This window comes from Cherax quadricarinatus, chromosome 81 (assembly GCF_038502225.1).
Source record: "Cherax quadricarinatus isolate ZL_2023a chromosome 81, ASM3850222v1, whole genome shotgun sequence".
NCBI classification, from domain to species: Eukaryota; Metazoa; Arthropoda; class Malacostraca; order Decapoda; family Parastacidae; genus Cherax; species Cherax quadricarinatus.
In genome coordinates this window covers 3,221,090-3,247,043 of record NC_091372.1, presented here as the reverse complement: position 1 = coordinate 3,247,043, position 25,954 = coordinate 3,221,090, and the positions used below count along the sequence as shown (strand labels likewise).

General features: G+C 41.4%; 1 protein-coding gene across 2 annotated transcripts in view; it reads right to left on the bottom strand.

Moving 5' to 3' along the window:
• Positions 1–25,954, bottom strand: part of Su(var)3-3 (lysine-specific histone demethylase Su(var)3-3) — a 121,796-nt gene that overhangs the window by 42,615 nt on the left and 53,227 nt on the right. For both annotated transcript variants that reach the window (XM_070102259.1, XM_070102262.1), the window contains exons 9-13: positions 19,488–19,622; positions 18,640–18,862; positions 16,031–16,183; positions 4,939–5,090; positions 1,164–1,245 (exon numbers count right to left, since the gene is read on the bottom strand). In XM_070102259.1, coding sequence (XP_069958360.1) covers positions 1,164–1,245; positions 4,939–5,090; positions 16,031–16,183; positions 18,640–18,862; positions 19,488–19,622 — 745 coding nt within the window. The remainder of the gene's footprint in view (positions 1–1,163; positions 1,246–4,938; positions 5,091–16,030; positions 16,184–18,639; positions 18,863–19,487; positions 19,623–25,954) is intronic.

The window sequence follows — 25,954 nt, the reverse complement described above, 5'->3', positions numbered from 1 at the left end:
AATGACGTGGGAGACTGGCTTGGTGTGTGCAGTGACGGGCGGACGGGTACTGGACGGTCGCCGAAACCTGAGTCTAATCACAAAACTCGAGGCCAAATTTTGCCCAAAAAATTCGCCGAAGGTCGAATTTCACGAAAGTCAAGGCTGCCGAAACTCTAGGGTCCACTGTAATTGCATTTCAATTTAAATGAGGAAAATTGACTCAGCATATGAGCAAACTGGGATACGAGCAAGGTCACAGAACAGATTAAACTCATAAGTAGAGGCCCCACTGTAATGTATAATTTTTTAGTTCTGTAGAGAGAACACAAAGCGACCGTAGAGGAAAACACGGCATGGGATGGTGAAATGCACTTATACTTAGAGGCGTAATTATTACCATATATTTACCGTGCGTATACCAAAGAAAATGGGGTTGCATGAATTACAGTACATACAAGGGTAACATTGGTATTTTACATTCTAGCACTGTGGGAGACATAGCAGAATAGTACTGTACATGGGTTTATCTTTACATTTTTTTTTTTTAAGGGTGATGAATGAGGCTGAGTTTGAAATTAAATTAAAGTGTTTTGGGGGTATATTTAGGGTTTAACCTATGAAAATAGGCATTTACAGTAGAGGCATTTTTTTAACTATGTCCAGAATTCAAGGTTTTTCCAAATTCACAGATGGTCTTGGAACGTAACCCCCACGAATTTGGGGGACTACTGTATTGGCAAAAATCAAACATTTCTGCTATTTTGAGCTCAATTTCAAGCTACTTTCAGTCCTGAAACCATCAAAATCATCTCTATTTCTGTAATATATTTTCCATTCTATCAAATGAGACCAAGAAACTGAGAATATAACCATAAAAAACGTGCAAAAATACACTGCAAAGTTGCTGTTTTGAACAAAAAACACGGATGCAGTTTTTTTTCTCATTATGCACGGAGTGTTGCAGGATTATTTTTATATGTTGCACACTTACTGCAACAACCCATTCTCTCATATCTAGCCCCAAATTTACCACTCACAGCTTATCCGAGAGAGATGAGCTCATGGTGTCACACTATGGGATCGACACTGGCTTCAAAGCCAAGATACAATGGGAGCGACCCTAAAAGTGTTAATAGGAGAAAATCAGTGATAACAAATCCACTACAAAGAAGTCTGCTCACCTCTGCTGGCTGTGGTTGATCCAACATGGCCAAATAAATTAGCATTTGGATCCCAGAAGACACGGTCAAAACACAACACAACCTGAAAATAGTTTATAAAGTTTACAAAACTAATTATTGATGGTATACAATGTTTACAAGACAACAGGCCTGAGGGACCGGCCACCTCCTACTAAAGGTGTCGGACTGATCACGTCAAAATTATTTCTATTGCCCCCTTTGTCATTTTGTTTTTTTACCACACTGGCTATCTCCCACTGAGGAAGGGTGACCCAAAAAAAAAAAAAACATTTTCACCATCATTCACATTATCACTGCTTTGCCAGAGATGCATAGATATGATAGTTCTGATGTTCCTTTAAAAAGCAAATACCTTTAACCCCTCCTTTAGAGTGCAGACACTGTACTTCCCATCTCCAGGACTCAAGTCTGGTTTCCCTGACTCCCTTCACAAAATGTTACCTGGCTCACACTCCAACAGCTTGTCAGGTTCAAAGAACCATTTACCTGTATTCGACTGGTTTTGTTAATAAAGATACCCAGGTGTTGCACATGCATCTTACTCAGCAGACAAAACTAAGTTCCAACAATACCAGTGTCGAAGACACCTTAAAATTTATACAATAGAATTCAATGATGTGGTGATGTAAGGTATATAATAAAAGATGAGTTAATATAGTTCATTAACTACATTAAGAATATAAAAACAATATATCAACACAATCCAGGTGAGTAAGATTCCAGGCTGCCGCCATAAAGCTAATATTGCCTTAAAGCAAATTACAGCCTTTATTTTTCCCTTGTCAGTGCATGTGACAGCCTAAAAATACATTTACACTAACATTTATTAACTATGCAATAGTGCTAGGCCTAATAAAATGTAAAAGTAAAAATAAATAATAAAAAAATGTTTTGCAGACTATTTCAAATTACAGTAGGGCCCCGCTTTACGGCGTTTCACTAATACAATGATGTCAAATTATGACCAAAATTTGCTATACGGCAAGTGGTCTTTCAAATACAGTGCGCCCCACCAGGTTTGTTTACATTCTCCATGAGCACATCTATTATGTCTGGAAACTTTCCAAAATTTCAAGTGTTTTAAAGTTATTGCATATAATTATGCTTATGTGTACATGTACCTAAATATACTTACACACTGTGCTGGTACGTAGGCACACATTAAAACCACTAAGAGTCTTTCTCCTCATGATGCCATAGTAATACTATGTAATAATAATCACTCTTGGGCACATTAAGTGTCTTATTTTATGTTAATAAAGACATTTTCATTAATCCATCTATGATATTTTCTTCAAAATTATATAAGAAACACGTTACATAGCATATAAACATTATACATACACCCAGAGAATAAAAATTGACATAAATATGAGATTTGCTTACAAAGTGGCTTTGCAGGAGTGCCAGAAGAATTACGTTTTCTCTAGTCAAACCCTGGGGGATAACTGTAGATAAATATTCCTTTCGTATGCCTTCACTCTATATATAGCAATTCACGACCCTTGTGGGTTTAGTGCTTCTTTTTTATTATGATTATAATAATAACAACTTGCAATAATAATTTGTAATAATAATTTGTAATAATAATAATAATAATAATTTGTCAGAGCACCATTCTTTCTAAAAATTACATGAGAATGGAAGTGTTGGTCTTTATTTATTCTACTGTACCACTGTGGAGACAAGTTTAACACAATGTAAGCTGTTTGTATGAATGTTTATGAACCATAACCAGATGCATCGTTTGTTTGTTTACATAGTGGGTGGGGTGGCCAGACTGGCTTCCCTACACTACCATACCTACCACACCACTTTCTACAAATACTTTTCACCTTTCATCCTACATTAAGACTACAAATATTTTAAGGTAGGTAATGAATGTACTGTACATGTATATTCATTTTATCACTATTTAACCCCTTGACTGTCGCAACCCCCAATCCTGAGGTGTCTCCTGGTGTCGCAAAATTTCAAAAAAAAAAAAATTATTTTTTCTTATGAAATGATAGAGAATCTTTTCCTGATTGTAATGACACCAAAAAAACGAAATTTGATGGAAAACTGACGGACTTATGCTCTCACGAAGTTAGCGGCCTCGGCAATATTTACAAATCGACGATTTCGCCCACTTTGAGCCCTATTTTCGGCTAATTCCGTTGTTCCAGTCGACCAAACTCATAGCTATTTCTTTAGAACTCCATTTTTTCTATCGATTGAGCACAAGAAACTGCCCATTTACTGATTTCAACTACCCAATAATGTGGTCAGAAATTTGCAATTTGGCCAATTTCACGAAAATTAAAAAATACGACAATTTCAAAATAAGGTCCAGAATGAACAATGCAGACATTCCTGGCTCTAAAATAACATTTTCTTTGTTCATCAGTCATGTCTCCAGGCCCCTCTGATATTACTCTTGCTTTCTATTTTGAATTTTTATTCAAACAAAAAATAGAAGACTTACTATTATGCAGACTACTGCAATACTGTAATAATTGTATAAATAACATCAACCCATTCATGACTGCATATCAGAATGGCTAGTTGGACATTTATTGGACAATGACATCATTTGTTTACTTTTGAACATTGGCAAAAATCAAACATTTCCCCTACTTTGAGCTCCATTTCCAGGTTCTTTTTATTGTAAAATCAATAAAAATCACCTCTATTTCTATAATATGTTTTCCATTCTATCAAATGAGACCAAGAAAATGAGAATACAACCATAAATACTATACGAAAATAGACCACAAAGTCGGCATTTTAATTAAAAAAATGGTTGGAGTTTTTTTTTTCTCATTATGCACTGCGTGCTGCAGGATTTTTTTTATATGGTGCACACTGACCACACAGACCCATTTTCTCACATGTGGGCCTACCAGCTTTCTCCTGCTTGATTTGAAGCCACTAGAATTTATGAGTATATATACGTCAAACACGGTACCTCGTAAGACGTATATATACGGCCGCGACAGTCAAAGGGTTAAGCATCTCCGTAGTATATTATGTGTGGGTGGGGGTGGCCAGGAGGGCTACCACACCTAGCTTCTTACAGTAAATACTACTCACCTTTTGCCCTACATTAAGACTACAAATATTTTGAGGTAAATAATGAGTGTACTGTGTGTGTGTATTTTACTTTTGATTGTTTTTTAATGCCTAACTTAATACTGCTAACTTAATATATGTTAGTGTAAACTTGTTATCTGGCATTTATATGCATTTATAAGTGGAAAAATTGGTGTTCTGCTTCCTGGCAAAGTCTGCTTTCCGGCAGTAGCCTGGAACCTAACCTGCCGTATGCTTTCCGGCAGTAGCCTGGAACCTGACCTGCCATATGCTTTCCGGCAGTAGCCTGGAACCTGACCTGCCGTATGCTTTCCGGCAGTAGCCTGGAACCTGACCTGCCGTATGCTTTCCGGCAGTAACCTGGAACCTGACCAGCCATATAAGTGGGCCCTACTGTACATGAAAATTATTTTTTTTTTTTACCACGCCAGCTGTCTCCCACCGAGGCAGGGTGACACAAAAAAGAAACACTTTCACCATCACTCACACTATTACTGTCTTGCCAGAGGCATGCAGATATCTACGACAGGTTAGATATCCCTCCGAACAGCAAATATCCCAAACCTCTCCTTTAGAATATGAATTAACTCTGACAAATAAATTTCATCCTGATGTTTCAGGTGATAAAAATGATAATTGATACAATCACAATCAGCCTGCCACAAACATTCACGCTCACCTTGTTGAGATTACCAAAACCGAGTCTATTGATAGCATCCGCTTTCCACTGTGGCAGAGGTGGATTGAAGGAGACGGAGTGCGGTGCGCTAGGGTTCGCACCAACTGATTGCTTGAGGACGCCCAGGGGCAGGGTACACAACACTGCATCAGCTGCAAAATTCAGACAAGTTATAAATGAGTGTGGTAAAACAACACCAGATGAATTTGAAAGTATGTAACTTAAGAGATACACAAATAACCCGCACATAAAAGACAGAAGCTTACGACGACGTTTCGGTCCGACTTGGACCATTGACAAAGTCACACTAACAGAGGAGGAGCAGGACGGCTATATATAGGCAGGAAGAGGTGGAGGTAGTAGTAGTGGTAGTAGTAGTAGTAGTAGTAGTACAAGAATTGTATATAATACCGACAGGATGAAATGACACATGCACAACACCCGGGCATCCCCACCGTAGACGTTTCGCCATCCAGCCAGCCACTGGATGGCGAAACGTCCACAACAAAGACAACCAGACGCCGCACATGTGTCTAATTTCATCAGTAGTTGTAGTAGAAGAAGAAGAGGTAGTAGTAGTGGTAGTGGTAGAAGTGGGAAATAAGGAAGACGAGCCAGTCAAATACAAAGGAAGGGGAGCACTGCAAGAGAGCTAGAAACCCACAGAGGGAGAGCAAGCGCACCGAGGTGCGTGAAAGGGGAAGTGGTGAAATAAAATAAAGAAGGAACAGAAACACGAGACAGGAGAGAGAAAGACAACCCAGAGGAGAAAAAGAGAGAGGAAAGGGGAAGAGGAAGAAGAAAAAAAAAGAAGAAAAAATGAGGATTCAGGTTAAGTCACGGGTGTTCTGAAGTTTGGAGCATTTTACAATGTAGTGGGAGAGGAAGGCATCTACAGAGACGAAGCCAGGGCTAAGGTTCATACAAGGAAAGTTGTGTATAAGAGAGGATTCAACTAGACGGCGACTGTTCGAGTTGGAAGTAGGGAAGACAGTTTTAGCAGAAGACCAGTCAATAGGATGGCTATGATCTCTGACGTGACAGAAAAGAGCATTGTTAGTGTCGGCAAGCCTAACACTATTTTTGTGCTCCCTAAGTCTGTCAGAAAGAGATCGACCAGTTTCTCCGAAGTATTGAAGAGGACAGGAGGAGCAAGAAATAGAGTAGACACCAGGAACATCTGTAGAGGGAGGAGAGGTATGAACGAGATTAGTGCGAAGAGTGTTAGTCTGGCGGAAGGTAAGCTTGATGTCTAAGGGACGGAGAGAATTGTTGAGATTAGAAAGACCGGAAATGTAGGGAAGGCAGAGGATAGAAGAGTTCCCATGAGTAGAGAGTTTGGGAGAGAAGAAATTGCGTTTAGCACGTGAGAGGGCAGAGTCTATGAAATGGGAAGGGTAGCCAAGACGGGAGAACGAATTATAAAGAGTGGAAATTTCTGCTGGAAGGAACTGAGGATCACAGATGCGGAGGGCACGGAGAAAGAGGGAGATAAGAACACTTTTCTTGACAGGGGAAGCATGATAGGAAAAGTAGTGAATGTACATGCCACTGTGCATAGGTTTACGGTAAACGGAAAAGGAAAAACCTGTATCTGAGCGGTGGACATGGACATCAAGGAAAGGAAGTAAGGAATTAGATTCCCATTCAGCTTTAAACTTAATGGAAGGGGCAAGATTGTTAAGAGCTTCAAGAAAAGGTTGGAAGAGACTGGAGTCATGAGGCCACAGAGCAAAAATGTCATCCACATAGCGGAGCCAGAGTGAAGGTTGCACATCGAGGGTAGGAAGAAGAACAGTCTCGAAGTATTCCATGTAAAGATTAGCAAGGACAGGAGAGAGAGGAGAGCCCATAGCGACACCGAAGGTTTGGGAATAATATTTCCCTTGGAAGGAAAAGGAGTTAGAGTCCACACAGAGGCGGATCAGATCAAGAAAGACATCAGTGGGGATAGGGAGATGAAGAAACCCTTCATGGGCCTTCTCTCTAAGGAAATCAAGGACATCATCAAGAGGGACATTGGTGAAGAGGGACTCAACGTCAAGGTTGGGAGAGAGCGAACCCGTTCAATGAAGTCTTGAGAGTAACGGAGGTGGGCAGGAGAAAAAGTACCAAGTATCAAGAGAACTTTCAACAAAAAACTAAGGACTCTTTCCGACCTCTGTCCTCCTGACTTTGACCTTGTTCAACGGTTTCGTGTCATCTGTCCCTCTCTTCCCTATTTCTATGGCCTTCCCAAAACTCATAAACCTGATATTCCTCTTCGTCCTATCATATCCTCTAGAGGTTCTGTCTCTTATTCTCTTGCTTCTTGGCTGGCCAAAACCCTCACTCCCTTTCTTGGTACTTTTTCTCCTGCCCACCTCCGTCACTCTCAAGACTTCATTGAACGGGTTCGCTCTCTCCCAACCTGTAAGATGCTTAGTCTTGACGTTGAGTCCCTCTTCACCAATGTCCCTCTTGATGATGTCCTTGATTTCCTTAGAGAGAAGGCCCATGAAGGGATTCTTCATCTCCCTATCCCCACTGATGTCTTTCTTGATCTGATCCGCCTCTGTGTGGACTCTAACTCCTTTTCCTTCCAAGGGAAATATTATTCCCAAACCTTCGGTGTCGCTATGGGCTCTCCTCTCTCTCCTGTCCTTGCTAATCTTTACATGGAATACTTCGAGACTGTTCTTCTTCCTACCCTCGATGTGCAACCTTCACTCTGGCTCCGCTATGTGGATGACATCTTTGCTCTGTGGCCTCATGACTCCAGTCTCTTCCAACCTTTTCTTGAAGCTCTTAACAATCTTGCCCCTTCCATTAAGTTTAAAGCTGAATGGGAATCTAATTCCTTACTTCCTTTCCTTGATGTCCATGTCCACCGCTCAGATACAGGTTTTTCCTTTTCCGTTTACCGTAAACCTATGCACAGTGGCATGTACAATCACTACTTTTCCTATCATGCTTCCCCTGTCAAGAAAAGTGTTCTTATCTCCCTCTTTCTCCGTGCCCTCCGCATCTGTGATCCTCAGTTCCTTCCAGCAGAAATTTCCACTCTTTATAATTCGTTCTCCCGTCTTGGCTACCCTTCCCATTTCATAGACTCTGCCCTCTCACGTGCTAAACGCAATTTCTTCTCTCCCAAACTCTCTACTCATGGGAACTCTTCTATCCTCTGCCTTCCCTACATTTCCGGTCTTTCTAATCTCAACAATTCTCTCCGTCCCTTAGACATCAAGCTTACCTTCCGCCAGACTAACACTCTTCGCACTAATCTCGTTCATACCTCTCCTCCCTCTACAGATGTTCCTGGTGTCTACTCTATTTCTTGCTCCTCCTGTCCTCTTCAATACTTTGGAGAAACTGGGCGATCTCTTTCTGACAGACTTAGGGAGCACAAAAATAGTGTTAGGCTTGCCGACACTAACAATGCTCTTTTCTGTCACGTCAGAGATCATAGCCATCCTATTGACTGGTCTTCTGCTAAAACTGTCTTCCCTACTTCCAACTCGAACAGTCGCCGTCTAGTTGAATCCTCTCTTATACACAACTTTCCTTGTATGAACCTTAGCCCTGGCTTCGTCTCTGTAGATGCCTTCCTCTCCCACTACATTGTAAAATGCTCCAAACTTCAGAACACCCGTGACTTAACCTGAATCCTCATTTTTTCTTCTTCTTTTTCTTCTTCCTCTTCCCCTTTCCTCTCTCCTTTTCTCCTCTGGGTTGTCTTTCTCTCTCCTGTCTCGTGTTTCTGTTCCTTCTTTATTTTATTTCACCACTTCCCCTTTCACGCACCTCGGTGCGCTTGCTCTCCCTCTGTGGGTTTCTAGCTCTCTTGCAGTGCTCCCCTTCCTTTGTATTTGACTGGCTCGTCTTCCTTATTTCCCACTTCTACCACTACCACTACTACTACCTCTTCTTCTTCTACTACTTCTACTGATGAAATTAGACACATGTGCGGCGTCTGGTTGTCTTTGTTGTGGACGTTTCGCCATCCAGTGGCTGGCTGGATGGCGAAACGTCTACGGTGGGGATGCCCGGGTGTTGTGCATGTGTCATTTCATCCTGTCGGTATTATATACAATTCTTGTACTACTACTACTACTACTTCTACCACTACTACTACCTCCACCTCTTCCTGCCTATATATAGCCGTTCTGCTCCTCCTCTGTTAGTGTGACTTTGTCAATGGTCCAAGTCGGACCGAAACGTCGTCGTAAGCTTCTGTCTTTTATGTGCGGGTTATTTGTGTATCGTTCCAGTCACGGTATTGTGCCTTTTTGTTATTTAAAAGGACTCTCTCCGACCTCTGTCCTCCTGACTTTGACCTTGTTCAACGGTTTCGTGTCATCTGTCCCTCTCTTCCCTATTTCTATGGCCTTCCCAAAACTCATAAACCTGATATTCCTCTTCGTCCTATCATATCCTCTAGAGGTTCTGTCTCTTATTCTCTTGCTTCTTGGCTGGCCAAAACCCTCACTCCCTTTCTTGGTACTTTTTCTCCTGCCCACCTCCGTCACTCTCAAGACTTCATTGAACGGGTTCGCTCTCTCCCAACCTGTAAGATGCTTAGTCTTGACGTTGAGTCCCTCTTCACCAATGTCCCTCTTGATGATGTCCTTGATTTCCTTAGAGAGAAGGCCCATGAAGGGTTTCTTCATCTCCCTATCCCCACTGATGTCTTTCTTGATCTGATCCGCCTCTGTGTGGACTCTAACTCCTTTTCCTTCCAAGGGAAATATTATTCCCAAACCTTCGGTGTCCCTATGGGCTCTCCTCTCTCTCCTGTCCTTGCTAATCTTTACATGGAATACTTCGAGACTGTTCTTCTTCCTACCCTCGATGTGCAACCTTCACTCTGGCTCCGCTATGTGGATGACATCTTTGCTCTGTGGCCTCATGACTCCAGTCTCTTCCAACCTTTTCTTGAAGCTCTTAACAATCTTGCCCCTTCCATCAAGTTTAAAGCTGAATGGGAATCTAATTCCTTACTTCCTTTCCTTGATGTCCATGTCCACCGCTCAGATACAGGTTTTTCCTTTTCCGTTTACCGTAAACCTATGCACAGTGGCATGTACATTCACTACTTTTCCTATCATGCTTCCCCTGTCAAGAGAAGTGTTCTTATCTCCCTCTTTCTCCGTGCCCTCCGCATCTGTGATCCTCAGTTCCTTCCAGCAGAAATTTCCACTCTTTATAATTCGTTCTCCCCGTCTTGGCTACCCTTCCCATTTCATAGACTCTGCCCTCTCACGTGCTAAACGCAATTTCTTCTCTCCCAAACTCTCTACTCATGGGAACTCTTCTATCCTCTGCCTTCCCTACATTTCCGGTCTTTCTAATCTCAACAATTCTCTCCGTCCCTTAGACATCAAGCTTACCTTCCGCCAGACTAACACTCTTCGCACTAATCTCGTTCATACCTCTCCTCCCTCTACAGATGTTCCTGGTGTCTACTCTATTTCTTGCTCCTCCTGTCCTCTTCAATACTTTGGAGAAACTGGTCGATCTCTTTCTGACAGACTTAGGGAGCACAAAAATAGTGTTAGGCTTGCCGACACTAACAATGCTCTTTTCTGTCACGTCAGAGATCATAGCCATCCTATTGACTGGTCTTCTGCTAAAACTGTCTTCCCTACTTCCAACTCGAACAGTCGCCGTTTAGTTGAATCTTCTCTTATACACAACTTTCCTTGTATGAACCTTAGCCCTGGCTTCGTCTCTGTAGATGCCTTCCTCTCCCACTACATTGTAAAATGCTCCAAACTTCAGAACACCCGTGACTTAACCTGAATCCTCATTTTTTTTTTTTTTTTTTTCTTCTTCTTTTTCTTCTTCCTCTTCCCCTTTCCTCTCTCCTTTTCTCCTCTGGGTTGTCTTTCTCTCTCCTGTCTCGTGTTTCTGTTCCTTCTTTATTTTATTTCACCACTTCCCCTTTCACGCACCTCGGTGCGCTTGCTCTCCCTCTGTGGGTTTCTAGCTCTCTTGCAGTGCTCCCCTTCCTTTGTATTTGACTGGCTCGTCTTCCTTATTTCCCACTTCTACCCTACCACTACTACTACCTCTTCTTCTTCTACTACAACTACTGATGAAATTAGACACATGTGCGGCGTCTGGTTGTCTTTGTTGTGGACGTTTCGCCATCCAGTGGCTGGCTGGATGGCGAAACGTCTACGGTGGGGATGCCCGGGTGTTGTGCATGTGTCATTTCATCCTGTCGGTATTACATACAATTCTTGTACTACTACTACTACTACTACTACCACTACTACTACCTCCACCTCTTCCTGCCTATATATAGCCGTCCTGCTCCTCCTCTGTTAGTGTGACTTTGTCAATGGTCCAAGTCGGACCGAAACGTCGTCGTAAGCTTCTGTCTTTTATGTGCGGGTTATTTGTGTATCGTTCCAGTCACGGTATTGTGCCTTTTTGTTATTTATTAACTTAAGAGATGTTATGATCATAAGCATAAAATATTTTAAAGAAGAATAAAAGAAGAAGAAGAAGAAGAAGAAGAAGAAGAAGAAGAAGAAGAAGAAGAAGAAGAAGAAGAAGAAGAAGAAGAAGAAGAAGGAGGAGGAGGAGGAGGAGGAGGAGGAGGAGGAGAACGAGGAGGAGGAGGATGAGGAAGAGGAGAAGGAGGAGGAGAAGAATGAGGAGAAGGAGGAGGAGGAGGAGGAAGAAGGAGGAGGAGGAGGAGGAAGGAGGGAGGAGGAGGAGGAAGGAGGAGGAGGAGGAGGAGGAGGGAGGAGGAGGAAGGAGGGGGAAGGAGGAGGAGGAGGAGGAGGAAGGAAGGAAGGAGGAAGGAGGAGGAGGAGGAGGAGGAGGAAGGAGGGAGGAAGGAGGAGGAAGGAAGGAGGAAGGAGGAAGGAGGAGGAAGGAGGAAGAAGGAGGAAGGAGGAGGGAGGAAGGAGGAGGAGGAGAAGGAAGGAGGAGGAAGGAGGAGGAAGGAGGAGGAGGAAGGAGGAAGGAGGAAGGAGGAGGAGGAGGAGGAGGAGGAGGAGGAGGAGGAGGAGGAGGAGGGAGGAGGAGGAGGAGGAGGAAGGAGGAGGAGGAAGGAGGAGGAGGAGGAGGAGGAGGAGGAGGACGGAGGAGGAGGAGGAGGAGAAGGGAGGAGAAAAAGAGAGGAGAAGGAAGAGAGAGGAGGGGAGGAGGAGGAAGGAGGAGGAAGAGGAAGGAGGAGGAAGAGGAGGAGGAGGAGGAGGAGGACGAAGAGGAGAATGAGGAGGAAGGAAGAGGAAGGAGGAGGAAGGAGGAGGAAGGAGGAGGAGGAGGAAGGAGGAGGAGGGAGGAGGAGGAGGAGGAAGGATGAGGAGGAGGAGGAGGAGGAGGAGGAGGTGGAGGAGGAGGAGGAGGAGGAGGAGGAGGAGAAGGAGGAGGAGGAGGAGGAGGAGGAGGAGGAAGGAGGAGGAAGGAGGAGGAAGGAGGAAGGAGGGAGGAGGAGGGAGGAGGAAGGAGGAGGAAGGAGGAGGAAGGAGGAGGAAGGAGGAGGAGGAAGGAGGAAGGAGGAAGGAGGAGGAAGGAGGAGGAAGGAGGAGGAAGGAGGAGGAAGGAGGAGGAAGGAGGAGGAATGGAGGAGGAAGGAGGAGGAGGAAGGAGGAAGGAGGAGGAAGGAGGAGGAGGAAGGAGGGGAGGAGGAGGAGGAGGGAGGAGGGAGGGAGGAGGAGGAGGAGGGAGGAGGAGGAGGAGGGAGGAGGAGGAGGAGGGAGGAGGAGGAGGGGAGGAGGAGGAGGATGAGGAGGAGGAGGAGGAGGAGGAGGAGGAGGAGGAGGGAGGGGAGGAGGAGGAGGGAGGAGGGAGGAGGAGGAGGAGGAGGGAGGAGGAGGAGGAGGAGGAGGAGGAGGAGGGAGGAGGAGGAGGGAGGTGGAGGAGGGAGGAGGAGGAGGGAGGAGGAGGAGGGAGGAGGAGGAGGGAGGAGGAGGAGGGAGGAGGAGGAGGGAGGAGGATTAATACTCTTGAAGACTGCCTCACTGCATGGTAGATATTAATATTTCTAGGACTGACCTTTACCCTTATAATGGAGGCAGCATGAGTGTCTCTCTCTCCGTCCAACCCCAGGATCAGACTTCAGTGCTGGCCTTGCTGGAGTGCAGATAAGTAAGCCTCACTTTATCCCTACCCTGAGCATCGCTGACAAATTTACCCTATTTTCTTCCTAGGATGTTTGTTATCATACAAAACCCACAGGGTAATTGGTCAGTGTACCATACATCAGCTCTTTCAAGACCTTGAAAAAGCTCGTTGTTACTGAATGTGGTAGTGGTTGCGGCAGTGATATATACCTTTGATAAGTACCAAGAGTTTTTCTACACCTGAAGCCCAGCCATGGGCCAGGCTTATCTGGTGCTTGCATGGTCAACTAGGCTGTTGTTGCTGGTGGCTCTCTGCTGAGGCAGCAGTGGTGGTGGCAGTGTAGGTATTTGGCTCTGTCAGGGTTTAAACCACCTGACCTAAATGGGAACATATTGTACCCATTTCTGCTACTGGAGGAACCTTTGTTTTCTTTTCAATTCCTGCCCAGATCTGGGCAGGAATTGAAAAGTTCCTTGAAAAACAACAACAAAAACAACAATTCCAGAATCATATCTACAGCTATTATTATTAGCTACAACTATTACTACATTATGTGTCACAGCTACAACTACTTTTGATACATAATGCAGGAAAAAGAAATTAACGGCAGAAATTCCATAACAATTACAATCTGAACAAACAATGCATAGTAGACTGTTTTGCTATTATTATATTTACTAAAAAATATTCAACTCTTAACCCTTTGACTGTCGCGGCCGTATATATACGTTTGCGAGGTACCGTGTTTGACGTATATATACTCATAAATTCTAGCGGCTTCAAATCAGGCAGGAGAAAGCTAGTAGGCCCACATGTGAGAGAATGGGTCTGTGTGGTCAGTGTGCACCACATAAAAATGCAGCACGTAGTATAATGAGAAAAAAAAACTCCGACCGTTTTTTTAATTAAATGCCGACTTTGTGGTCTATTTTCGTATAGTATTTGTGGTTGTATTCTCGTTTTCTTGGTCTCATTTGATAGAATGGAACCTATATTATAGAAATGGAGGTGATTTTGATTAATTTTACTATAAAAAGAACCTGGAAATGGAGCACAAAGTACAGGAAATGTTTGATTTTGCCGATGTTCAAAAGTGAACAAATGATGTCATTGTCCAATAAATGTCCAAATAGCCATTCTAATACGCAGTCATGAATGGGTTGATGTAATTTTTTACAATTATTACAGTATTGCAGTAGTCTGCATAACAGTAAATCTTCTATTTTTTGTTTGAATAAAATTTCAAAATAAAAAGCAAGAGTAATATCACAGGGACCTGGAGACATGACTGATGAACAAAGAAAATGTTATTTTAGAGCCAGGAATGTCTGCATTGTTCATTCTGGACCTTATTTTGAAATTGTCGTATTTTTTAATTTTTCGTGAAATTGGCCAAATTGCAAATTTCTGACCATGTTATTGTAGTTGAAATCGGTAAATGGGCAGTTTCTTTGTACTCAATCGATAGAAAAAATAGAGTTCTGAAGAAATAGTTATGAGTTTGGTTGACTGGAATAACGGAATTAGCCGAAAATAGGGCTCAAAGTGGGCGAAATTGCCGATTTTTAAATATCGTCGCTAACTTCGCGAGAGCGTAATTCCGTCATTTTCCATCAAATTTCGTTTTTTTGGTGTCTTTACAATCGGGAAAAGATTCTCTATCATTTCATAAGAAAAAATAATTTTTTTTTTTTTCGAATATTTTGCGACACCAGAAGCAACTTCAGGATTTGGCCCTTCGACAGTCAAAGGGTTAAATAGTACTGGAGAGTGAAATACAATATCTCACCCTTCCTTCAGAGTGCAGGAACTGCAAGTCCAGCTAAACGGTTTCCCTGAATTCCTTCATAGATGTTACCTTGCTCACTTGCTCTCACTCCAACAGCATGTCAAGTCATAATAACGGCTTGTCTCCACATACACAAGCCTGTTGGATGCTCAAGCCTCTAGCATTCAAAACCTCTTACCCTTCCTTCTTTCCTTCCTTTCACCCCAGATTTACATGCTCTTTTCATAGTTTTATTCTGTTCCATCCTATCTAAATGCCAGAACCACTTCATTACACTCAGTGTTATAAACGTAAGCTATTTAGCAATGCACTTCTAAATCTTTTTTTTTTAACACATTGGCTGTTTCCCACTGAGGCCAAGTGACCCGAAAAAGAAGAAACGCTTTCAGGGGTTAAACACTACCTGGGGAATGAAAGGTAATCAGACCATACCACGGGTGGGATTTGAACCCGCGGTCAGGGAGTCTCAAAACTCCAGACCGTCGCGTTAGCCACTGGGCCAGCTAGCTTCAATAAGATTCGTCCAACTAGGTGTATTTCTACACCATAGGAAGGTTAGCATAGGCACCACTGTGTCCAACTAGGTGTAGAAATACACCTAGTTGGACGAATCTTATTGAAGCTAGCTGGCCCAGTGGCTAACGCGACGGTCTGGAGTTTAGAGACTCTCTGACCGTGGGTTCAAATCCTGCCCGTGGTATGGTTTGTTTGCAATCATGTCATTACGATTTTGTGAGTCATGTTGACGGCTTTGAGGGGACTTGAGCTAGAGTTCGTCACAGCCATGCTAGCGGGAGATTCCTCTGTAAAAACTTGCATTTGTGGACACAGTGGTGCCTATGCTAACCTTCCTATGGTGTAGAAATATACCTAGTTGGACGAATCTTATTGAAGCAAGCTGGCCCAGTGGCTAACATGACGGTCTGGAGTTTTGAGACTCTCTGACCACGGGTTCAAATCCCGCCCGAGGTATGGTTTGTTTGCAATCGTGTCATTACGATTTCGTGAGTCATAAAGGTAATCAGGTTTAATCCAAGAAAGGGAAGGATAGCTCAAATTCCTTGGATCTAGGTCTTCACCAGCATCAAGGGATCCTGTCTGAAACCAGTAAAAGCCTGATTAATCAGGCCATCAACAGAAAAACCTGATTAACTACCAGGGCACAGAGTACAATGATTCCGGTACCCTCTACAAAGTATCTGTAATTGTTACAAAAACTTTGAGAGGGAACACTGAACTTACCCTTGAGGGTAGCAGGGTTGGAGTGGTTACGTGCATTGGAAACTGTTACTTCAGCCCCAGAATTTGAATACATGATTTTGCGCACAGCCATATTCAGTCGAATATCTAGGCCTTCACTTAGGCCTACAGGCACACAGGAATATCCATTTCGAACTGTAAAAAAACAAAATTATCCTAGTTTATCAAAAAGGGGGTAAGAAATAGGAACTTTTATTTAAAAAGATTAGTTATACAGTGGACCCCCGCTTAACGATCACCTCCCAATGCGACCAATTATGTAAGTGTATTTATGTAAGTGCGTTTGTACGTGTATGTTTGGGGGTCTGAAATGGACTAATCTACTTCACAATATTCCTTATGGGAACAAATTCGGTCAGTACTGGCACCTGAACATACTTCTGGAATGAAAAAATATCGTTAACCGGGGGTTCACTGTACACTTATAAATCTTTCTTTCAACACACCAGCCGTATTCCACTGAGACTGGGTGACCTAAAAAGAAAAACAAAATTTTTCTTTTTAAATTTAATAATTTATACAGAAGGGGTTACAAGCCCCTTGCTTCTGGCATTTTAGTCGCCTCTTAATCCACGCATGGCTAACAGAGGAATAATTCTTTTCCACTTCCCACTGGAGGTAACAGGAAATAAAGGAGAACAAGAACAATTAAGAAAATAAAAGAAAACCCAGATGAGTGTGTATGCCTATACTTATACATGCATGTGTAGTGTGACCTAAGTGTAAGTAGAAGTAGCAAGACGTACCTGATATCTTGTGTGTTTATGAGACAGAAAAGAGACACCAGCAATCCTACCATCATGTAAAACAACTACAGGCTTCCGTTTTACACTCGCTTGGCAGGATGGTAGTACTTCCTGGGGCAGATGCAGACAGTTATCAATTTTTTTTTTTTTTTCCAACAAGTCGGCCGTCTCCCACCGAGGCAGGGTGACCCAAAAAGAAAATACTTTCATCATCATTCAACACTTTCACCTCACTCACACATAATCACTGTTTTTTACAGAGGTGCCCAGAATACAACAGTTTAGAAGTATATACGTATAAAAATACACAATACAGTGGACCCCCGCTTAACGATCACCTCCAATGCGACCAATTATGTAAGTGTATTTATGTAAGTGCGTTTGTACGTGTATGTTTGGGGGTCTGAAATGGACTAATCTACTTCACAATATTCCTTATGGGAACAAATTCGGTCAGTACTGGCACCTGAACATACTTCTGGAATGAAAAAATATCGTTAACCGGGGGTCCACTGTATATCTTTTTCCTAATAAGCACATTACCAGTAGATCTGTATCTGTATTGTAACTATTTGTTGTAGTTTGTGTTTGAGTGTTTGATAGGGCGGGTAGAGCCCCGTTAGTTAGTGAAACCAGTCAGAGGATATGTCATTATCAACGAATCCATTTGAATCCAGTCACTGAATGATCCAGGCAGATCTGGATTAGGCTCACTGGTGATATTGGACTAACTCATGAAAAGGACTACTGGAAGAAAATTAAACAGAGTAGTATATGTTCAGTTTGATACAGAAAGTATAACTTGTGTATTTCGGTGCTGATGGCTTCAATATATGGAGATTACTGGAGGAATAATGATTTTCGTTGTGTATATAGCGACCGCTGATAACTACAGGTTTACCACACACTGTATATGTCACTCCATCACAATAAGTACTAACAATTATACATTGTTTATCATATTTCTACAAAACCGTACACTTTTTGTATTTCCTTGAGATTTTGCACCTCTTCGTATTTCAACAGTAATGTTTTACTCACTGGAATCACTAATTATAGGTCAGGTACACTAGCAGACCTGCATGGGAGGGTTCTGATGACTGCTGGCAACTGTTTACAACATGAACCTTTGGGCCTAACACTTCAGTTTTAAATTTCACCATATCTTTTATTATCCATATACTAGGGTACCACTGTTGTACACACTATAACACACTATAACACTATGTATAACACACTATTATCAGGGAGACTGTCTTTTCTCTGACAAAAAAAAAGTTCTAATATCATTTTCATTGGTACTCTAGGCCTAAAGTTTTCCTCTGAGAGTATGGTTATGCTTTGTTATTTTACACTGATTCTCCTTTTTTGACTCGGTAGATATTATTTTCCATTAGATTAGTTCCAAGCGCTGGAGGGATATATCTTATAAGTTCACTGGCATTGTTTAAAGTTCTAGTACGCCAGAGAGGCAATGAAAAACACGAAAGAACACGGCAGCACGGCGACACGGCGACAGTCCTTTACCAGAAGAGATTCGAACCCTGGACCTCAGTGTGTGAGCTGAGTGCACTAGCGACTGAGCTACAGGACACATACAGGACACATTGTATCTTGCAAAAAAAAAAAAGCAAGTTTGCTTGTTGGAAGTTGGAAGTAAATTTAATGAGTTATTTTAAAATTTAAAAAAAGTAGTAATTTTTAAATGCATGTTTAATGTAACAGGGAAAGGAAGCATATGTTCAAGTGTGGTAGATCTTACATTAATGAACCATCATATTTTGTTTATTGTCATTCTCACAGACTTAGGTAAACAATATTTTTTTAGGTCACTAGTCACAATACCTGTGAGGTGGCTGCCTGAAAATTCAAAATCATCATCTTGGTCCCAATGTTTGAGTGATAGGTTATTGAGAGGAGTGGCATTAGCAAACTCAAGATTAGCAAAATGCCAGTCCAGAATCTGTCTATCCCTGGAGGAGAGGTAAACATCACTTGGAGACGATGCCTCCAGCTCCTGCAACTTGTCTTCTATTTCACGCTGTTGCTCCACCAATTGATCCCATTCCTTAAACAAGAAAATTAAAACCAATAATAAATCATTTTAACATTCTTATTTTGCCACAATGATTATCTCGCACTAAGGCAGGTATCACATGAAAAACATTCACCATCATTCATTTATTAGCTGTCTTGCCAGAAGTGAATAGACACTGAAAATTAAAATGACCCTCTGAACTGCAATATCTGCACCCTTCCTTCATTGTACTTCCCACCTCCAGGACTTAAGTCTACTTAACTGATTTTCCTGAATCCCTTCATAAATGATACTTTGTTCACACTCCAACAACGTATCACCTCATAAAAACTACTTATCTCATTTCAATCAAACACACTCACACAAGCTTGCAGAGAGTCAAGCTCCTACCAATCAAAACTTCCTTCACTCTCTTTCTTCAGTCTTCCTTGGGATGGCACTTAACCATCCATCCATCCACCCTGGATTTATAGACCCTCTTGGGTATATAAATCCAGAGTGGATGGAAGGATGGTTAAGGGTGGATGGAGGATGGATTTATACATCCTCTTGGGTGTATAAATACATCCTCTGTAAATACCCTAACCACCTCAACAACCCTTCCACTCCCCTCTGTGTATTTACAATATACAAAAAGGATCTAACTTCTGTTTACCTTACAAGCATTCTGTAGTTCACGTAGTTTGACCCGGTACACAAATTCATTTGTGATGTTCCGGGAGTTTCTCTTTTCACTTAACTGGCTGTGTTCCTTATGTAATAATGCAATTTTGTCATGAAGGGCAAGGAGCTGTTGAGAAACAAAAGAGAGATAATATTATATCTATACTAATGCATTCAATTATGTATTTTGTATGTACACAAATAACCCGCACATACGAAAAAGAAATTTGTGACATTTTGGTCTGACTTGAACCTAATATATTAACTAATCTGAGTCTAGTTAATGGTCAGAGTCAGACAGAAACATCATCATAAGTTTCTCTCGCCTATGCCTGGGTTATTTGTGTATTGTTCCAGTCAGTCACAGTATTGTACCTTTTCGTTCTTTCTTAATTTTGTTTAAGTTGACAGTTAGGGTGAGGCTTCTAAACTTCTAAGAAGTGACTGTTCTTCATACACATTAATAAAATATCAATGAAGGCCACACCAGTTAGTTACCATCCACATTAGTCCACTAAATACAGTGGACCCCGGTATTCGATGGCATCGGTATTTGATAAATCCGGTATTCGATGCATTATATCGCAAAAAAATTTCCTCAGTATTCAATTGAAAACCCGGTATTTGATACGATTCGTACGATACCTGTCCACGTGTGGCCTGAACTGCCCCGTGTGTGCCAGTGTTTACAAGCCAGCCAGTGTGCGCGCATCTAAGGATACATTCGGTACATTCCATATTATCCATATTATCACTGTGTTTGGTGCTTGTTTCTGCAAAATAAGTCACCATGGGCCCCAAAAAAGCTTCTAGTGCCAACCCTGTGGTAAAAAGGGTGAGAATTAGTATGGAAATTAAGAAAGATTTTGAAGGGTTTGGGGCTAACCCTGAGAAGCCTATGCCAGTTGTGGACTCCATTGTGCCTACTTCAAAAATTAAGGAAATGTGTGCACAGTGGGTTGAAGTGCAAACCTTTATGGATGAAAATCACCCTAACACAGCTATTGCAAGCCTTGCTGGTGACTTTTACAATGACAATGTTGTGGCCCATTTTAGACAAATCGTAAAGGAACGGGAGGTACAGAGCTCTATGGACAGATTTGTTGTGTGACAGAGGTCCAGTGACTCTCAAGCTGGTCCTAGTGGCATTAAAAGAAGAAGGGAAGTAATCCCGGAAAAGGACTTGCTACCTCAAGTCCTAATGGAAGGGGATTCCCCTTCTAAACACTAACATCTCTCCCCTCCTCCCATCCCATCAATCATCACCAGATCTTCATTAAAGGTAAGTGTCAATTATTTTATTGTTATTGTAATTATTCTATTGCATTAAACTTAATATTTCATGTAGAAAATTTTTTTTTTTCATACTTTTGGGTGTCTTGCACGGATTAATTTGATTTCCATTATTTCTTATGAGGAAAATTTATTCGGTTCTCGATATTATCGGTATTCGATGAGCTCTCATGGACGAATTAATATCGAATACCAGGGGTCCACTGTACTCATCTTCCTGGGCATATTTGCTATTTTGCAAATAAAGAGTACAAAATTTTAGAGCTATGAGTTAATGCTTTCTTAAGTAAATTGTAATAAAAATCATAAAATATATTATGGGTGATCCTATTGGGAATTTTCTGAACAAAAATTGAACAAATACGGTATTATAATGGAAAATGTCTGCTATAATAATTTCTATAACAATTTAAAATGGGAATGCACCACCAATCTGACGAGTAAGACACATGCAATTTTTTCTAACATGCCAGCCATCTCCCACCAAGGCAGGGTGACCTAAAAAGAAACACTTTCATCATCACTCTATCACTATCTTGCTAAAGGTGCTCATTTACTATGATACAGATGTTACTCTAAACAGCCAATATCCCAAACCTCTCCTTTAAAGTGAAAGCATTGTACTTCCCACCTCAGCTTCTATGAATCCCTTCATAAAATATTACCATGCTCACACTCCAACAGCACATCAGCTCTCCTGCGCTGTAGGCACAATGAAGATACCTAATGGCATACTCATCAACATATCAGCATTGTATACTATTTATAATATGACACAATAATTTTATAATATTTTATTTTCATATAGTCGGACTTAGAGTCCTGGAAATGGGAAGTACAATGCCTGCACTTTAAAGGAGGGGTTTGGGATATTAGCAGTTTGGAGGGATATGTTGTGTATCTTTATACGTATATGCTTCTGAACTGTTGTATTCTGAGCACCTCTGCAAAAACAGTGATAATGTGTGAGTGTGGTGAAAGTGTTGAATGATGATGAAAGTATTTTCTTTTTGGGGATTTTCTTTCTTTTTTTGGGTCACCCTGCCTCGGTGGGAGACGGCCAACTTGTTGAAAAAAAAAAAAATTATAATGTGCTAACCTTAGGTCTAGTAATATGGCAATAAAATCTCTCACGGGACCACAATATTTCCAACAAATGAGTTACGTTCCTGGAAGCCCAGTAATACCAAATCCCCAAAACTCTAATTTTCAACACGATCGTGCTAAAACAAAACCAGCCAATAATTATAGTTATAGTCTTCTGGCTCCACCAAGAGGTGGAAACAGGAAAGAACTGTCACTCAGTATAGGTTCTCAAGCTGAAAGCAAGTTGACACAGTATTATTATTATTAAGTGGTAGAGAATTCTTCCTCTGTAAGTCATGCATGTTGTAAGAGGTGACTAAAATACTGGGAGAAAAGGGCTAATAACTCCTTCTCCTGTATACATTACTAAATTTAAAAAGAAAAACTTTTGTTTTTCGTTTTAGGTCACCCTGCCTCGGTGAGATACAGCCGGTTGTTGAATTGTTATTATTATTATTATCATTATTATTATTATTATAATCATGGGAAGTGTATGCTTGAGACAGTGGAGAACTTAGAGCTGGCCTCTTCCTCTCCACACTGACAATCTTGCACTAAGTTTGTGCTCATGAGCAGACCACAAAAGGACACAAATATAGTGCTGGTGTATCATGACTGTTTCCTATAAATGATATCTGTTATTGTTATGAGTATCGTAGAGCTTCGGCAGAACACTGTAGCACTGTGAGCTAGAGAATTTTTTGGTACTGATCAAATATCAGTCATACCTCTTTATATACACATGACTCAGGTTGGCAGTAGGTTGGTAGACAGCAACCGCCCAGGGAGATACTACCGTCCTACCATGTGAGTGTAAAACAGAAGCCTGTAATTGTTATACATGATGGTAGGATTGCTGGTGTCTTTTTTCTGTCTCATAAACATGCAAGATTTCAGATACGTCATGCTAGTTCTACTTACACTTAGGTCACATTACACTTGCATGTATTAGCATGTATAAGCATATATATATATATATATATATGCTTATACATATATATATATATATATATATATATATATATATATATATATATATATATATATATATATATATATATATATTTTTTTTTTTTTTTTTTTTTTTTCAACAAGTCGGCCGTCTCCCACCGAGGCAGGGTGACCCAAAAAAGAAAGAAAATCCCCAAAAAGAAAATACTTTCATCATCATTCAACACTTTCACCACACTCGCACATTATCACTGTTTTTGCAGAGGTGCTCAGAATACAACAGTCTAGAAGCATAAACATATAAAGATACACAATATATCCCTCCAAACTGCCAATATCCCAAACCCCTCCTTTAAAGTGCAGGCATTGTACTTCCCATTTCCAGGACTCAAGTCCGACTATATGAAAATAACCGGTTTCCCTGAATCCCTTCACTAAATATTACCCTGCTCACACTCCAACAGATCGTCAGGTCCCAAGTACCATTCGTCTCCATTCACTCCTATCTAACACGCTCACGCACGCTTGCTGGAAGTCCAAGCCCCTTACCCACAAAACCTCCTTTACCCCCTCTCTCCAACCCTTTCGAGGACGACCCCTACCCCGCCTTCCTTCCCCTATAGATTTATATGCTTTCCATGTCATTCTACTGTGATCCATTCTCTCTAAATGACCAAACCACCTCAACAACCCCTCTTCTGCCCTCTGACTAATACTTTTATTAACTCCACACCTTCTCCTAATTTCCACACTCCGAATTTTCTGCATAATATTTACACCACACATTGCCCTTAAACAGGACATCTCCGCTGCCTCCAACCGTCTCCTCGCTGCTGCATTTACCACCCAAGCTTCACACCCATATAAGAGTGTTGGTACTACTATACTTTCATACATTCCCTTCTTTGCCTCCATAGATAACGTTTTTTGACTCCACATATACCTCAACGCACCACTCACCTTTTTTCCCTCATCAATTCTATGATTAACCTCATCCTTCATAAATCCATCCGCCGACACGTCAACTCCCAAGTATCTGAAAACATTCACTTCTTCCATACTCCTCCTCCCCAATTTGATATCCAATTTTTCTTTATCTAAATCATTTGACACCCTCATCACCTTACTCTTTTCTATGTTCACTTTCAACTTTCTACCTTTACACACATTCCCAAACTCATCCACTAACCTTTGCAATTTTTCTTTAGAATCTCCCATAAGCACAGTATCATCAGCAAAAAGTAACTGTGTCAATTCCCATTTTGAATTTGATTCCCCATAATTTAATCCCACCCCTCTCCCAAACACCCTAGCATTTACTTCCTTTACAACCCCATCTATAAATATATTAAACAACCATGGTGACATTACACATCCCTGTCTAAGACCTACTTTTACCGGGAAGTAGTCTCCCTCTCTTCTACACACCCTAACCTGAGCCTCACTATCCTCATAAAAACTCTTTACAGCATTTAATAACTTACCACCTATTCCATATACTTGCAACATCTGCCACATTGCTCCTCTATCCACTCTATCATATGCCTTTTCTAAATCCATAAATGCAATAAAAACTTCCCTATCTTTATCTAAATACTGTTCACATATATGCTTCAATGTAAACACCTGATCTACACATCCCCTACCCACTCTAAAACCTCCTTGCTCATCCGCAATCCTACATTCTGTCTTACCTCTAATTCTTTCAATTATAACCCTACCGTACACTTTTCCTGGTATACTCAGTAAGCTTATTCCTCTATAATTTTTACAGTCTCTTTTGTCCCCTTTCCCTTTATATAAAGGGACTATACATGCTCTCTGCCAATCCCTAGGTACCTTCCCCTCTTTCATACATTTATTAAACAAAAGTACCAACCACTCCAACACTATATCCCCCCCTGCTTTTAACATTTCTGTCATGATCCCATCAGTTCCAGCTGCTTTACCCCCTTTCATTTTACGTAATGCCTCACGTACCTCCCCCACACTTACATTCTGCTCTTCTTCACTCCTAAAAGATGGTATACCTCCCTGACCAGTGCATGAAATTACTGCCTCTGTTTCTTCCTTAACATTTAAAAGTTCCTCAAAATATTCTCGCCATCTTCCCAATACCTCCATCTCCCCATCTACTAACTCCCCTACTCTGTTTTTAACTGACAAATCCATATTTTCCCTAGGCTTTCTTAACTTGTTTAACTCACTCCAAAATTTTTTCTTATTTTCATTAAAATTTCTTGACAGTGCCTCTCCCACTCTATCATCTGCTCTCCTTTTGCACTCTCTCACCACTCTCTTTACCTTTCTTTTACTCTCCATATACTCTGCTCTTCTTATAACACTTCTGCTTTGTAAAAACCTCTCATAAGCTACCTTTTTCTCTTTTATCACACCCTTTACTTCATCATTCCACCAATCACTCCTCTTTCCTCCTGCCCCCACCCTCCTATAACCACAAACTTCTGCCCCACATTCTAATACTGCATTTTTAAAACTATTCCAACCCTCTTCAACCCCCCCACTACTCATCTTTGCACTAGCCCACCTTTCTGCCAATAGTCGCTTATATCTCACCCGAACTTCCTCCTCCCTTAGTTTATACACTTTCACCTCCCTCTTACTTGTTGTTGCCACCTTCCTCTTTTCCCATCTACCTCTTACTCTAACTGTAGCTACAACTAAATAATGATCCGATATATCAGTTGCCCCTCTATAAACATGTACATCCTGGAGCCTACCCATCAACCTTTTATCCACCAATACATAATCTAATAAACTACTTTCATTACGTGCTACATCATACCTTGTATATTTATTTATCCTCTTTTTCATAAAATATGTATTACTTATTACCAAATTTCTTTCTACACATAGCTCAATTAAAGGCTCCCCATTTACATTTACCCCTGGCACCCCAAATTTACCTACTACTCCCTCCATAACATTTTTACCCACTTTAGCATTAAAATCCCCAACCACCATTACTCTCACACTTGATTCAAAACTCCCCACGCATTCACTCAACATTTCCCAAAATCTCTCTCTCTCCTCTACACTTCTCTCTTCTCCAGGTGCATACACGCTTATTATAACCCACTTTTCACATCCAATCTTTATTTTACTCCA